General features: G+C 45.7%; 1 protein-coding gene and 2 long non-coding RNA genes across 3 annotated transcripts; all 3 read left to right on the top strand.

Moving 5' to 3' along the window:
• The first annotated feature begins 437 nt into the window (after positions 1-437).
• On the top strand, positions 438-4,308 carry LOC117438711 (E3 ubiquitin-protein ligase RBBP6-like). The gene is made up of 5 exons (XM_034074153.1): positions 438-603; positions 1,567-1,663; positions 2,655-2,696; positions 3,345-3,381; positions 4,282-4,308. Exons 1-5 carry the CDS (start codon positions 438-440, stop codon positions 4,306-4,308), a joined length of 369 nt encoding a protein of 122 aa, XP_033930044.1.
• A 365-nt stretch (positions 4,309-4,673) lies between these two features.
• On the top strand, positions 4,674-6,684 carry LOC117438724 (uncharacterized). Its single transcript, XR_004550956.1, has 3 exons — positions 4,674-4,750; positions 6,436-6,524; positions 6,638-6,684. It is a non-coding gene; the product is annotated as an uncharacterized lncRNA (long non-coding RNA).
• A 2,197-nt stretch (positions 6,685-8,881) lies between these two features.
• Positions 8,882-10,081, top strand: LOC117438725 (uncharacterized). The gene is made up of 3 exons (XR_004550957.1): positions 8,882-8,941; positions 9,629-9,732; positions 10,047-10,081. It is a non-coding gene; the product is annotated as an uncharacterized lncRNA (long non-coding RNA).
• The last annotated feature ends 6,471 nt before the right edge of the window (positions 10,082-16,552 follow it).

Consider the following 16,552-nt stretch of genomic DNA (forward strand, 5'->3'; position numbering starts at 1 on the left):
CGCCATAGAGGTTGGTTGGTCAATCCTCAGAGTGCTGCATGCGGGAGAGGACACCGAGGCCAGGCTGGGGCTTCGGGGAACTCTCCTCCCCTGGGCTCTGAGGAGGACTGGGGCTGGTGCCGACATCACGGCACAGCTCACTTGCTGAGCACCATAGCCTGCAGTAGTTAAGGTGGCAAAGCCAGGGCCTCACTAAGCCAGGATGGAGGCGTGAGGCTCTGTCAGCCGAGGCTGCCTGATATCTCAGGGCCTAGCTGTGGCAGAGTGCTGCAGCCTCTGAACGCCATTGGCCAGCACAAGCTCAGCCTGTGTTGCTCACCCCAGTGCCCTCGGTGGGCTTTGCCACGTGCCCTCACCTTCATAGAGGCTGCAAGGCCTCTATCTGTCATTTGCCGAGCTAGATACGGTAGTGGAGCAGGCACTGCCTGGCCCCGACCATGTCTTGCATCCACTACAAGTTCTTCTCCAAGCTGGACTATGATACGGTCACCTTCAGTGGCTTCGACATCTCCCTTTGCGACCTCAAGTGCAAGATCATGCGCAAGGAGAAGCTGAAGGCAGCCAACTGTGATCTGCAGATCAGCAATGCCCAGACCAAAGAAGGTACGTGTGCGCAGCAGGTGCAGGGCTTTGGGCATGTCCTGGCTGGTGATGTTGCAGAGCACCCCATGATGGCCGCAGCCAGCAGAAGCTGCATTCTGCCTTTTATGGCTCATCCCCACATAGCATGAGTGAACCTGGGCCCATCCCTCCAGGTGGCAGGAGCACCAAGAGGGTAAGCAGTGCCAGGGACTAAGTGGGGTGGTGTCATGAAATCTGATTTGGCATCCTGCTGGCTACACCAGTTTGTCAAATGTGCACACTGATTTACGGTGTCCAGAATAGAGCCCTGAGCTTTGTAAACCCCTGAGGGGAGCCTAGGTGAAGCTAGATCTAGCCTTAGTCTCAGGCTTGGTCAATGGTTTATGTCTAATGGAATGCAGAAAAAGAAAATCAAGGGAGAATCAAGCTAAAATGATGTGCATAGAAACCGAAGATGAAAGAGAGGAGACCCTCCCACTGAGACACAAAGTTCAGAGTGCACCCAACCCCTGGCTTTCTGAACTCCTGATAGAGCCTAGGTGTGGTTGGATCTAGTCTTAGCATCAGACTTGATCAAGCACATGTAAAGCACTGAGCAGATGAGACTTTGGAGTGGTTTGTGTATCTCCAGAGATCTATTGGTTTTGGAGCCTAATAGAAGCATCTCATTAAGCAACTTCAGTTAGTTTAGGAATGCAACCCTTGTATTAGCCGGCTCACCTGTAGTGACCTCTGAGACCATTTTGCTGTTGGCATTCAAACTGTTTTTAAGAAAGGAAAAAGATTTAGCTGGTGGTGTTTGGTTATCAAACCTGAAAATGTCTTGAAAGGTACTGTTAGTGTGTTCAGACAATGAAAGCACAATGTTACATATAAGATTTGGCTTCTGTACCTGTAAAGGCCTTCTCTGAAGTGCTGTGTAGTTCATGATGTACTAATACATGCCCTTTTGAATATCTTTTTCTGTATTTCTGTTGGTTTCAGAATACACAGAAGATGCCCTGATTCCTAAAAACTCATTGGTAATCGTTAAAAGAATCCCTGCTGGAGGAGTTAAAGCTACCAGCAAAACGGATGTTACGTAAGTGTCCACACAGCATTGCACTCTTTGCTGTTGGTTTCAGTGTGTGAACTGTTTCAGTGCATATGAGACATTCAGATTGTATCTTTCTTGTTAAAGCTTCCGTTAATTTTTGTTCTCACTGGGTGGATTTTCCTGTATAGGTCCTGAAGCAGACTTATGTTTTTAGGCCTGCTGGGATATGGGGTTCAAACTGCAACAGTAGAACCTTTTAAAATGATCCTGTGGGTTTGGTTCTTGGGGTTAATTTTTCTGAGAGCCAAGTTGTAGATCCTGTTTTGTCTGCGTGGAGAGATTCCTTGTTAAATGTGTTTGCTTTTATGGCTTTTAGAGCGAAGACAGTTCTGCAGTGTAGTGTAAACTTAAAATTTGCTCCTGTCTCAGAAGAGTCTGATTCTTAGTGTTTGACTTTTTCTTGTATTTGGGGGAGAGGGACAGGATATGTCAGGTATTCTTATGCCCCAAATGGCTGGGGCTTGCATACTGGCTACACGGGAAAGATCGACGCTTGCCAGCTGGCAAACCATGCAAACAAGTCAAGTTCCATTCAAAAGTGATTCCTATTAGTTTCCTAAAGCCAGGGTCTGTTTTGGGCAAGACGAAAAGAGCAGTGTCATAAAGTGTATTGCCTGTTGTGCAAGTACAGTGAAGGAGTAGTTAATCCTTTCCAAACCTGAAGCTCAGTAAGCAACTTAGCACATTACCAGCAGTTGGTGGCTATCCTCCTGATGCTGTTTTACCTGTCTGTGGGGCTAAGGAAAGAATGGCACTGCTCTTCTAGCATTGAAAATTGATGGGGCAGATCAGCTTTCTATTCCTTCAGCTGGAAACATTGCAGAAACAGGGGGTAGAGTGCTTAATGTTTGGTCAGTGAGTACGTGGAACCGCAGCAAGGTTTCAGATGGAATAAGTATTTCTTAAAATGCTGCAGCATTATCATAAAACAAATTCTGGCAATTAAGATTTTTATTTTTATTTTTTTTTGTCACAGGGCTCCTCAGTCACACAAAATCCCAGGAGCAGCTTCTTTCAGGTGACACTTCTACTACTAGTGTTAGTCAGTACAGCGTATGTAACATGGCTAGTACTTTGGCACTTTCACGGCTAAGTATGGTAGATACCTGAGCACAGTGCTTGGGCTTCCACAAGGAAGCACTGTTCTAAAGGCTAAGCTGCTGACAGTTTTGTTAGTTCCTTGTCAGATGACTTTTTTTTTTCTTTCACTGAAGTAAACTTGGCCTTTGAAGTGTTGGGGCTATCACTGTTCTGCCATAGAAACTAAAGTACTGTAGGTGACACCTGTTTGTAATACTAGGGATGTACAGATTGCCTGAAGTTACCTTCATAGTTTGAGGGTTGATTATTTAAGAACACAAAACCGTAGTACAGACTTGATATATTTGATACTTAGGTGGCAGAGAAAATATGAGTGCTTTCTCTTGCACAGGTGTGTTTTGTATCTGTAAGTCTGACTTAGGACAAAGTAGAAATGGGATTTTGGAGGTTTTCTTAGTTGTGCTGAATGACCAAGAGTTAACAGTTTGTGTATACAAATAAATGTCCATATTCAGTAGACTATCAGAACGTAATGTTTTGATGTTTGGGTTTTATAATTGATTTTCGGTGCTTTCTGTTGGGTACAAGTGCTTTAAGTTCTGATCACCTTTCTGTCTCCTCCTAGAAGTCGAACTGAGCCAGTGAGCAGAACATCAGAAGCAGTACGTAAAAACCCAATCTCACCCTTTTTTTCTGCACACTGCACTGAATTCTAAACTATGTAGTCTTGTATTAATTTTCCAAACATTAACTTCATCTATCTCCCAGTAAAACATAGTACAGATTGTCATTCAAATGTACTGTTTCATCATAGTGCAAACTGAGTCACGCCATCAATTTGCCCAGTTCTGATGTGAATGCTGGGATTTATGCCTAGTGATGCATGGTATTTCCTATTGCATATGCTAGAATATGTCCTGTGTGACTGTGTTGTGCAGATAGTGTGCGATCATCTTTAGTTCATGCAGGTTCCAGGTGTGCACAATTGAACTTGGTGCCACGTTCGAGCTCTGTCTGCCTATAGCTAGTAATGTTGTGAGTTTGTACAGCCTCTTCTGTGCTTTTTGTAAAAGCTGCACGTCAGTAGTAGCTCTCTGCAAACACTGTGGCCCATTCCTAACTGGGGCCTGAGGACTTCATTGTGGCAAGCTACTGGCGTAGGCAGCTGGGAGGGAGGAGTGTGTTTGCAGTGGAGAAAAAAACTGCCATGACTGTGCTTTGAATCCATGCTTTCATCACCATGAAAGACTGGGTTTGCTCTGACAGAAGAATAATAAAAATTCTCACAGTTCCCAAACTAATTTGGATAGTTTGTCCTGTGGTCTATAAAAGTACAAGAATTTTTTTTCTCCATTTTTATAGGCTACTCTGTCATAGTAAACACCTTTTTCTTTTTTAATTTGAGCAGTTTCTTTTTTTATAGACAAATTGGCAGGTTACTTTTGTGGCTGATGGTTCAGATTGGTGTTTGGGTTTGGTGGGGTATAGTGAATTTGGCATCTTTGCAGTTCTTGAGAAGAAGGGCAGAGCACATGTTTCAGGGCTGCTTTTTTTCTTGACAGGCAGCTACTGTGTTCATCAAAGCATAACTGTATAAGTGCATTTTTAAGTGATGAGACATTAACCGATTAATTTGCAAACTACACTGCAAGTAAGATTCCTGTAGTGATGCTTCCTTCTCCAATAAACTTCAGCATTTTTCACAAGGGCCCCTCTCTGAGATATTCTGGGTTAGTTACCTAATGGTAAGTCCATCTCCAGCGAGCTGGTTAGTTTAGTTCCGTCTCATTAAGCACACAGGCACTTTTCAGCTGTCACAGGTTAGGACTTTATTCTGAACAAATACAAATTATAGTAGGTTGGAAATGCCTCTTTCAGTGACACGCAGTGGGTATAGTGCAGATTTTCAGACTGCAGTAGGGGTTAACTCTCGCTATGTTTTGATTCTAGAACTTGGATATGCCTTTATTTTTTGCTGCACAAAAGAATGGTGAGTCTTCTGCATCTAATTCTCTGGCCCAGCTTTCAAAGGTGTGTATATATATGTATTGTTGTAAAATACTTAAAAATAAGTGTTTCCTTCATAATTTTAAGCCTTACTTGCAGTCTATAGATGGATAACTGTTGTAATGTGAACAAAACTTTAATTTTTAATAAAGTATTTATTTTAACCTTAAGAAGTATGTATAATTTGATACTGTACTCTCAAGAGTACTGGCCAATTTGGAAAGACAGAAGGGGAGTGCCTTCTCAGCGCCAACACAATGTTGCAGCGTTACTCATCTTCAGGAAATAAAGCACCAGTACTTCAGAAGCTGTTTACCGTTTTTCCTATGTTTCATTAATTTTGTGTTGGAATCTAACAGAATTTTTACAAAGGAATTTAATTGTCTGTATGTTATGGACATTTCAGGGCAGTTTGCAACAGCTGAAGTACAAGTGTTTCTGGAACTTGGACAATGGCATGGCTGGTTTTGAATTTCTAGTCGTCAGAGGCACAGAAGCATTCTTTGAATACTGCACAGTCCCACAAATTCCAGGCTCTAGACAGTGGAGAACACAAATTTGTTTGAATGCAGACTGTGTCATCTGTGTAAATTTTGTCCTTGACTGTTTAGAGGACTATACCAGTGTGTATCTACAGTGTACTAGATGTGACCAGCTGAAAGTGTTGCAGTGGCCTGTTTTGGGATGGAACTGCGTGCTCTTTTGGCTCAACACTGTAACTTCAGCAAGACACTAATGACTGCACTTTGTGCAAAAGCATAGAGTTAGCCAAGTCAATGCAAAAGATGGGAGCTAGTTCTTTCTGCTGAGAAGAGAGACAGGAGTTCATTGCTAAGAACAAGAGGTCTTCCCACCGGCAGCATCTTCCCTCTCTCAGTGAAGAAATTAAATGTTGTGCCTTTTGCTGTCCCTGCATGTGGCCTTGGTTCTGTAAACCCATGTGAAGTTTTACTCTCAAATGTGAAAAACTGTCCAAGTGGTGCACATTGAACCTTTTGAGAAACGCATGAACAAAACATAAAGCAGCTCAAAACTGTTACTTACTCTAAACACTTTATTCAGACCGGCTTAGCACAGGGGCATTGTGCTGTGAAATATTATTTGGGGAAATGCAGTTTGGATTGCCTACGGGACTGGATGGTCACGTTTATACTGAAGAGAGCCTTGTGTCTTGCTGAGGGATCAGAAAGACTCCCTTCAGTGCTTCTGTGTCTGATGCTGAATTTCAGCAAGCAAAAACTAGAGACCTGACACTAACATAGTGTGTTCTTTTTAATGCTGCAAAATGTAAATCATATAACTTGCAGACATCTTTCTCAATTAAATGCACAGTAACCATCTTCTCCTTCAAATGGGCTGGAGCTTCAAAACCAGTTGAAAACTATTGCTAGTGTCATTTCTTTTCCTCATCACTTCAGTCCACTTGGAAGAAAAGTGGATCGGTTACACAAGTCTATGTCAAGCCTAAGGTTTTGAGTGCCCAAGAAGGCTCTTTTCAAGTAGGCTAGCAGGCACATAAGCGTCATTTACAAGCACAAAGTCTCCCCAGCACACTCTCAGGACAACTGTTTCATAGAAGCATCTGTTTTCAGGCAACATCAGCTAGCATTGTGGTGCTGTGTACAGGACTGAGCAAGTGGTGTTGTCTTTGGCTGGCTGAGCTTGCATGTGTTTCTAATGTGTGCGTCAAATAATTCTGTGTTAAACAGACTGCCAACCTGGCTGAAGCCAGTGCTTCTGAAGAAGATAAAATAAAAGCCATGATGATACAGTCTTTCCGTGAATATGATCCAGTCCAGTAAGTGTTGATAAAGTCAAATCAGTTCTTTGATGATTATGGAAAAATTGTGTAGATGTTTGTTTTAACAAGAGAGACAAATGCATACCTTTGTTTTCCTGAAACCTTTTTAGTCCCATGAAGAAGCCCTTGGCTACACCTCCACCATCATATGTTTGCTTTCGTTGCGGAAAACCTGGCCACTATAGAAAGGACTGCCCAAGAAATGGGGTAAGATTTTGGGGACTTGTGGTGTTACTTTCCGACCTTGTTTAATTTCTGACCTTGGCAGTCAGGTAACAAACACAGAAATGATCGTATGAAGAAGTGTTTCTCTTGAGGTGAAATACAGAGGTTACATGGCAATGCTGAAAAGCCCCTCAAAGTTCAAGGGAAAGCCGGGATTATAAATGTAATGTTTTCTTTTTTCTAAGCTACAGACATGAAATAAGTCCATAGATCTTTTCATCTGTGCATTTACATGCATATTTTTATGTATTTCAGTATTACTGGAAATGTTTCTGTTTTAACTCTTTAATGAGAGCTGGCGTTTTCAGTATTTTGCATGAAACCAAGATGTTTCTGTTGACCCCATCTATTGAATATTTGTGTGTTTTACCGACACAAGTCTCTGGCTGAGTGTTCATGCCCTTTAACATTAGTCACTGAATGTATACACATGAGGTATGAATTCAACCTTCATCCATAGCTGGTGAATAGATGTTTCTGCAGTGGCTGACCCAGAGCCCTGACTTAAGTTTTCTCTCTGAATTGTGCTTTGGGGGAGGATCAGGTTTGTGTGTCTTCTCCCAGTGGATCATGTGCTAAGGGATATTTCACCCTTAAGAAACCTGTTGTTAAGCCAAAGAATGTCGGCTCAGATCAAAACTCTGCTTAAGCCTTTCACAGAATCGTAGAACCAACTAGGTTGGAAGAGTTGCATCAAGTCCAACTGATGCTTCAGGACTGCCAGATCCATCAGGAACCGTGTCACTAAGGCCCTCGTCTACGTGTGTTTTTGCACAATTCAGGGACAGTGATTCCACCACTTCCCTGAGAAGCTGGCTTAGGAACAATAGGTGACTTAGGAACACTCTGGCCATGTTCATTTAGGAAAAGAAGTACTTCGGTTGAACAACCTTCACGCTGGGTAAAAGGAGAGGATTTCAAGGCTTTTGCTTCTTCCAATCGTCACTGAACTGTCATTTTAAGTGTAGGTCTTAAGATGAGGTATGTCTGCATTTCTTTTCTTAACAGGACAGAAATGTAGAGTCTGTTCCCAGACTGAAAAGGAGCACAGGAATTCCAAGGAGTTTCCTGATAGAGGTGAAAGATCCCAACACAAAGGGTGCAATGCTGACCAACACTGGAAAATACGCAATCCCCATTATTAATGCGTAAGTACAGGGATGCTGGAGAGGGACTATTCATTAGGGACTGTAATGATAGGACAAGGGGTAATGGGTTGACACTTAAACAGCAGAGGTTTAGACTGGATATAAGGAAGAAATTCTTTACTGTCAGGTTGGTGAGGTACTGGAATGGGTTGCCCAGGGAGGTGGTGAATGCTCCATCCTTGGCAGTGTTCAAGAGCAGGCAGGATGAAGCCTTGGGTGATATGGTTTAGTGTGAGGTGTCCCTGCCCATGGCAGGGGGGTTAGAACTGGATGATCTTAAGGTCTTTTCCAACCCTAACTATTCTATGATTCTATGAGTACGGGATTAATTGGACCGACCAAATAGCGAATGAGAGAAAGCATGCATAAACACCTGAGTGGATAATGCAACCAAGTTGGACTGCATCTGTAATTACAGGAGAGGAAGCACAGCCATTGCATTTTAACCTTAAAATCTGTGATGCTTGCTCGCATGAAAAGAGGGTGGTCATTCATACTTGTCAGGCCCCTGGAAGTTGGTTCAAGTTGCGGTGCACCAAGGATCTGTATTTCTGCAGTACATTTCAGTAGTGTTGACAGGGAGTCATTCTCGTTGAGAGCTCATTTTGCGTCTGGTTTATGTTTCAAACGCTTCTTACAAGAATTGAACCAACAGCTGTTGGATTGAGATTTCCTCCCCCTCTGGGTTTTTATTTTACAGAGTTATGGCTATAGAGAAGTAGTTTCAGCTCAGTGCCTACAGTTCAGAAGGGTAATGTGGAGTGAGAAGAATTCCATCTAGTATCTTCTTTTGATAAAACGGAAGGCTTGGACAAGTATTCCTTTACCCATCTTTAAATTTGTTCTTTTTCCTTCCCCACATGCCCTCCAGGGAAGCTTATGCTAGAGAAAAGAGGAAAAGGCCTCCATCTTTACCAGAGGAGCCATCCTCCTCCTCTTCTGATGGTCCTGTTCTGGATGAGCTGTTATGTCTCATTTGTAAAGACATAATGACCGATGCAGCTGTTCTTCCCTGCTGTGGAAGCAGTTATTGTGACGAGTGTAAGTGTTATTCCCATGTTGTAAATTGAAAACATCACATCTCATCTTCTGAAGCAAAAATAGCAGAGAACAAAATTACTTTGTTACCTGTTCTAATTAAAGCCTAAGTATACCCTGACTAGGAAAGGACTAAAGAAAAAGGGGGGGCAGAAAACTTATTTCTCTTTCTACAGATCCAGTTACGTCCTCTTTACATGCAGAGGAGTGTCTAACTATGCATTTGATTACAGTATTAGGTACCAAATGTTTGCCCACAGCCCTTTCTCTCATACAAAATTATACAGCCATCTCTGGTGACTGGCTGTGGTCTGCAACAAATGGATAGTTAGGCATTTAATCCACATTCTTCTCCACGGGAGAGCTGGTTCAAACCTTCAGAACTCAGACCTACCAATGCTTTTTTTGAGATGTGCTTTGTTCTTTAACTTTGGGGTCAATGACTTCTTGCTGTTGCAGAGAGTGGAAAAAGGATGGGTTGAATCAGGAAGACACATCCGACACTCCAAATATTACAAGAGCAAAATGCTGCAGACTAGAAATTTTTGACACTTGAACATCTGCAGCTTCGTGCTGTACGCTCGAGACCACATTCACCCATGAATCATATACGTGTTTTGATTAGAACCGAACAGCTTTCCATAGTTTGGCTAAAAACTATTGCATTGTGATTATGCTAATTATGCACAGGTATTAGAACGGCATTGCTGGAGACTGAGGATTATACATGCCCAGCGTGTCACCGGACAGACGTTCCTCCTGATGCTTTAGTTGCCAACAAGAGCCTACGCCAGGTAGTGTGATGCCTTTTACATCAATTGGACAAAGAGCTCGTAAGGAGCTGAGAGAGAAGACAAGATTACTGTAATATTAATTTAGCCTTAAGCAAGGCTAAATTGAATAAGGCTAAATTTACTTTTCAAACACATTATCTCTGACAGCTCTTTAGAGACAATGTGGCGAATTCAGGTCACACTTGTGTTTAACACAATCACCTCACTTTCAAATTTGGTGTTAACGCTCAAGTATTTACATACATGTGGAGGCTTTTGTTGGTGTGTGTGCTGAAGTTTCAGGTTACCTTTATAACATGTTCCTCTGCCTCTAGGCTGTGAACAACTTCAAAAATGGTGTTGGCTACACAAAAGGCTCCGTAAGGAGATCCAGCAGCAACCATCAGTACCCACAGGTGGTAAGTAATGACAGCTTTAGAATTTCTCTTAAAAAATGACCTTCAGATAAGCTGAATGGGCTTTTTTGATTCTTCCCTCTCCAAAAGGTCCTCCGAGGACAGACAGTACCATGCACTGCCCAGGTGCCAGAACAAGCTGTGAACTGTAAGTATGCTATGGAAATTCAATATATAGTTACTTGTAACCTAGGCTGTAACGTATGAGATATAAGATAACGTATAACTGTGCTGCACCTTTTTCAGGGTCCTTACCTGTATCCTTCTGTTTCATTCCAAACAAAACCAACCGCTGGTATTTGGTTAATAGATCCTGCTCAGGTAGATTATTTGGATCTCATGGAGGGTCTGCAGAGGGAAAGTGGTTGTCTACTGACACTGCCCTGTGCCCCCTACATATGGATCTTTTCTGCCTCCTCCCTTGCTTTTGCCAGCACTGTACTTTATTTACCAAAGTATCCAGGACTACCTGTAAATCATTCCAGTCTGGATCTTGTGTTCTAATAATTGTCTCCATCACTTTAGTTACTTTTTCAGGATCTTCCCTAAAGGGCCCAGCTAACTCTTTCTAGGCTCATAAATCTGACCCAGAAAAAGACACCTTGATAGTCACCTCCACACCTGCTCCCTGGTGTAAGGAGCTTGTATACCTCGGAGAGCCCCTTTTGTTATTCACCTCATGATGGGGCTAGAGCTCTCTTCCCATCTGCATCCAAACCCACCCTACAAAATGCAACCCAATGGGGATTTCTTCAAAATCCTCCCTTTGGAGGCAGTGGTCCTGACCTCCATCCCAATACAATGTCCAGACAAGGAAACAAATCCTTACCCACTGCGCAGGGCATCCCCTGTGACTCATGTGGACAAGTTACCAAAAAGAAGCCTTTTGAAAGAAATAAACTCAGGGTCTTACCAAGGTCCCGAGTTGGTCTGGGATCTGTGGTTCCTTTCTGGGATATCCCCAGCCCTGGCGTGAAGGTCCCAGAGACTCCCCAGATCAGCAGGAAGCACGGCACAGGGTCCATGTTTGGGCAGCAAATGATTGAACTATGTTATCTCTTCAGTTTGCAGCAGCATTATGTTGGCAGCTGAAAGAGAAGAAAAACCCAAACCAAGCGTGGGAGGAAAAAATATAGAGAGAATGATGGTTTTGAATTAACTTCCATTTGTGTGTGTGTGTGTTGTGTTTGTTTTAAGATCCAAGTCTCACTGTTGTACTTCATTTTACTATAGGAGGTCGCATACCTGCTCCAAGTCAAGATCAGGTCCTTCCTGCAGTGGCTCCTACTCTGGATCATACAATTCTTAATTCCAGTTTACCTTCTTTAAATGTTGCTTCTCTCCCTAATAAAAATGTTGGATAATTTAGTGTTCATAACAATTTCTGCATTCCCATTTGTTTTCTGAATTTGTACTTTAAGGGTTTCAGAAAGAATGCCCTTTTTTTTTCTCGGTGCCAGTAGCTCCCACATCTGTAACAAATTCTTTCCCCTCTGATTTAATGCCAAATAAGTTGCTCCTGTATCCACTAAATTCCACTTTATTTCCTCTAGTCCCTAGTTTCAGTTTAACCAGTGGATCTGCTGGGGTAGATTCCCCACGTCCCTGTCAGTCTAGTTCCAATTCTGCCGCCAGAGCCACCCCATGGCACTGCCCCCAGGACAGTCTCACTTCCAACATCCAAACTCCCCACAGCGCACAGCAATCCGGTCCCACAGGAGAAGAACCCACTCCTCCACCTCCGCCCCACATCCCTCCACTTCTGCCTCCCCAGCACCCACCCCACACTCAAACACAGGAGCTGCTGATCTCCCCTCCCTCCCCTTGGTTTTCCTTAACTTTAAACATCTTTCCCCAGTATCACAATCTGAACAACATCTCTCCAGTTCACCTTTCAGTTCTTCCCTGTTCCTTTCCAAAGCCAAAATTAAGGGATCAGGTGGAGATATATTAATTTCTCATTCCTGCTGTCACTTGGGATGGTTTCTTAAAGTGAAAACCATATCTGCACACATTACTTCATCCCATTTTCCTTGCCAGCTCAAAACCAGCATTAATTGTAACAATGTACCATAATTCAAAGTTCCATTTTTAGGCCATTTTTCCTGATCTTCCAAACTATACAAAGGTCGCCATTGTGGGTTATGGGGCGGGGAACTGAACCATTGTGGGTTATGGGGGGTCTCCAACTACTAAACAGCCCCCCTCCATGGGACTGAACCATTGTGGGTTATGTGGGGGGGGAACTGAACCATTGTGGGTTATGGGGGGGTCTCCAACTACTCAACAGCCCCCCCCCCACGCGACTGAACCATTCTAAGTTATGGGGGGGGGATGGGACTGAATCATTGTGAGTTATGGGGGGGTTGCCAACCCCTCAACTCCCCCCCATGGGACTGAACCATTGTGGGTTATGGGGGTGTCCCAACCCCTCAAACTCCGCCCCCACCATGGGACTGAACGACTGTGGTTTGTGGGAGGGTCCCAACCCCTCAAACCCCCCATGGGACTGAACCATTGTAGGTTATGGGGGGGTCCCGAACCCCACAATGACCCCTCAGGGACACCCACCCCCACCCCTTTGTGCCCCCCCGCCCCAGGGGGTACCAGACGCTGCTCACGGTGGGGGGGTCACACGTTATTTATTGCTCCCCCCCATAAAGATGAACTGAACTAGGCGCTGCCATCACCCATGGGGACCCCCCCATTACCCTCGGGCCGGGGGGGGCAGCGGCTCCCCCCCCCCTTGTGCTGCTGCCGGTACCGGAGGCGCCAGGCTCTGAGGCCGAAGGAGCCAAACGGCTCCCGGTGAATTCCTGCCCCCCCCAGGTGCACTCGGGGGCCCAATGGGGCCGAGCCCCAGTACCGGGTGGGGGGGGGGGCAGCTTTAAGCTTGTCCCGGGACTTCTGCTCTGCTTCCGGCTCCACTTCTGGCTCCTTGGGGCTGGGAGAGGGGAGGAGGATGAAGGGATGAGGATGAAGGGGGGGTGAGGATGAGGATGAAGACGGGAGATGAGGATAAAGGGATCAGGATGAGAATGAAGGGGAATGAGAATAAATGGATTAGGATAAAGAGGGTGAGGATAAAGAGGGATCAGGATGAGGATAAAGAAGATGAGGATAAAGGGATGAGGATAAAGGGATTAGGATAAAGAGGGGGTGAGGATAAAGAGATCAGGCTGAGGATGAAGGGGTAAGGATGAGGATGAAGGGATAAGGATGAGGATGGAGGGATGAGGGTAAAGAAGATGAGGATAAAGGGATGAGGATAAAGAGGGAATGAGGATAAAGGGGGGAATGAGGATAAAGGGATTAGGATAAAGAGGCGTTGAGGATAAAGGGATCAGGATGAGGATAAAGGAACAGGGATGAGGATAAAGGAATGAAGGTGAGGATGAAGGGATAAGGATGAAGATCAAAGGTGAGGATAAAGGAATGAGGATGAGGATGGGGGGGGGGTAGGTTTAGGTGTGACCCTGTAGGCGCCTGTAGTTGGCTTGATCCTGCCTGATCCCACATGGGGTGAGGACAGGGATGGACACAGGGATAGGGTTGAGATGAGGGTGAGGATATGGGAGAGGGATGGACACAGGGATGGACATGGATGAGGAAAGGACAGGGATGAGGAAGAGAATGAGGCAATGGGACAAGGATGGGGCTGGGCTCGGCACTGCCAAAGGCCTCTATGGGGCAGAGCACGTTCTATGGATCAGGGACCACTCTACGGGGCAGAGCACCCTCTACGGGACGGAGCCCATTGTATGGGGCAGAGACCCCTGTCTATGGGACAGAGACCCCTCTCTATGGGGCAGACTCCCCTCTCTATGGAGCAGACTCCACCCTATGGGACAGAACCTGCTCTATGGGGCAGAGCCTGTTCTATGGGGCAGAACCTGCTCTATTCAACAGCCACAGCTTTGTGATGGCGGCAGCATCGTGCCCATGGCCACTGGGCACCCAGGGGTGCTGCGGGAGTCACTGCAAGGGGGGTCACCAGGCTCTGCCCAGCCGGCTCGGGGAGGTCCCTCCCGGGCTGCTCTTCCTCAGTGCCTTTGGTGCGGAGGTGCAGCATGCAAGGGGTCACAGCTCAGCCTGGGCAATGGAACAGGCGTCACGGCACCTACGGCAAGTGCAGAGTGACCCACATTGGCACAGCAGAGAATCCTGGAATCCCAGACTGGGTTGGGCTGGAAGGGACCTTAAAGCTCATCCAGATCCATCCATGAGCTTCTGCCTCAGAGCTCAGCTCAGTCTCCCCCTGGCAGGTTAAAGCCATTCCCCTTGGCCTGTCCCTGCAGCCCTTGTCCCCTCTCCAGTTTTCCTGTAGTCCCCTTCAGGTATTGAAAGGCCACAAGAAGGTCTCTCTGCAGCCTTCTACAACAATACTCAACCACTTTATGTCCAGCTGGTCTCTCCTTCATCACACCAAGTGTTTAAACAGGAACATGAGCTCTTCGTGTCTTAACAACACAAGTCTGTGCCTACAACCCTATTGCTCTGCTCATTGTGGCTTCCTGTTGGAGCTGCTGCTCTCAAAACCAAAAGCTTTTTGTTCCTTGTTGTGTGTATTTAAGGAAAGCAGTGTTTTGCTGTGTCGAAGGGATGCCACTGCCTTCGATGGGGTTATCATCTGAGCAGGAGAGCAGAGGAAACACAAGGTGACATTCTAGGAAGCAGAAGCAGCAGCCAGCATTGCAATGCATCTTCCTGGTGGGTCATGATGAGCAGGCAATGAGGTGGCTTCTGGCATTGCTGCTGATGAGCTCCTAATGGCTTTAGCTCTCCACTTGCAGGTGGAGCTGCTTTCATGGGAGTTAAATCTGGTTTAAAGGCAGCTGAGCAAATGCTGGGCAGGAGCTGCTGCCCCTTCTTTGAGTACTTAGTGATTGGATTTAGGAGTCAGCTCAAACGTCTTTAGGCAAGGACTTATCTGCTTACATTTGAATGCACCAGGTCACCCCATGTGTTTACTGGGTCCATGAGCTCCCTTTATTGTTGAGGGAGATTTGGTGGGGTTCATGCCTCTCACTGCAATGCAGACACCTCCATTCCTGCAGCTGAAGAGATCTGGGTGAAGTCTGCTGATTGCATTGGCCTGAGTCTCATCAGCTGTCATGGGACCTTGGCTCATAGATAGGTAAGGAGAGACACTCATGTTTGTGTATTGCTCCAAATGCAACACACACACACTGCCAAGGGCTGAGATTCTGAGTGTACTTCAGTAATCGCTGCCGTGTGCTACAGGCTGAAACACGCGCTGTGTTTTAAGGTGAGAAGAGATCCCTCTGAATGGGAACAGGAACTGCTCAGATGCATTGAGCGGTTGCATCCATGAGCCAACCAGGTCTCTTCTGCACCAAGATGAATGGCCACTTTCACATGGATTGATGGGAATGATTCCAGCTGCTCTCCTACTGCTCTGCTTTCATTTGGGGGGAAAAAGCAGCATCTGGCACATCTGCCTAGAGAGGCTGGTTGGGGACCTTGGGTACCACTCATCACAAGTGCCTGGCTGACTGGGGAGACAAGGAACTGGTTTTACCCACTCTCACAGCGACACACACAGGTAGCCTTAGGAGTTGCTAGTTCAGGTCACACATTTTTGGTTGGGTTTTCCCTTTTCCCCAGTGGAACCAGGGCTGTATTATCAGACACTGCCCATCCCATAACTTTGAATTATGTTTCCACTCTGTGTCTGCCCTTCACGAGGGCACAGAGAGTTACCAGCCACTACCTACAAAACACATCCATCAAATAAACTACTTCCTACTCTTCCACCTTAGCTCCCTATCAGCAAGATGTGTCCCCAGCCATTAGCCTAAGGGAATGATGTGATGTTGACCACCACCTTCAAAACTCGTGCACACTTTGGCAACATTAAAAGAGGACAACTCTAAAAGTGTGCATGGAAGTTCTTGCAGCCCCAGCACTGCAGGGAGATGGGAGGTTGGCTTTCCACTTCTGCTCTGCCCATCTGCTTGTCTGCTCTCGTGTCACAGCCTGGGGCTAACAGGAATGGCACTCTGATCCTCTCCTGGCATGGAAACAGAACTCATGCTCCTCTGGTGTTCCTCCTCCCCTTTTCTGCCCTCAGGTCTCCACTGCCTACTGCTCTTCATCCTTAAAAACTCCATACCTTGAGGGTACAGGCCATAATGTGCTGTTTTACCTCCAGGAATGTGCTGCCTGGTGTATGTGAGGGTTTCAGTCCAAATGCTGCTATGTGTTTCTGTGCACTTAATGGAAGCCAAAGAGGGGAGAATGAAGCCTGGATACCAAAATGGGGATGGGGAAGGACACTGGCTACACAGACACTGTGCTCTGGGCTTTCCACTTCAGCAGGTACAGCCAAGCTGCAGTGAGCAACAGGACGTGTGCATCTGTTCAGTGGGGGAAACAATCTCTGGGACTTGCCCCAGTGCTAC

This window comes from Melopsittacus undulatus, unplaced genomic scaffold (genome assembly GCF_012275295.1).
Source record: "Melopsittacus undulatus isolate bMelUnd1 unplaced genomic scaffold, bMelUnd1.mat.Z mat_scaffold_56_arrow_ctg1, whole genome shotgun sequence".
Taxonomy (NCBI): Eukaryota; Metazoa; Chordata; class Aves; order Psittaciformes; family Psittaculidae; genus Melopsittacus; species Melopsittacus undulatus.

Coding starts and splice junctions, on each gene's coding strand:
- LOC117438711 (XM_034074153.1), top strand. CDS start 438: ATGTCTTGCATCCACTACAAGTTCTTCTCCAAGCTGGACTATGATACG. Junction 604..1,566: donor CAATGCCCAGACCAAAGAAG/GTACGTGTGCGC, acceptor TGTTGGTTTCAG/AATACACAGAAGATGCCCTG. Junction 1,664..2,654: donor ACCAGCAAAACGGATGTTAC/GTAAGTGTCCAC, acceptor TTTTTGTCACAG/GGCTCCTCAGTCACACAAAA.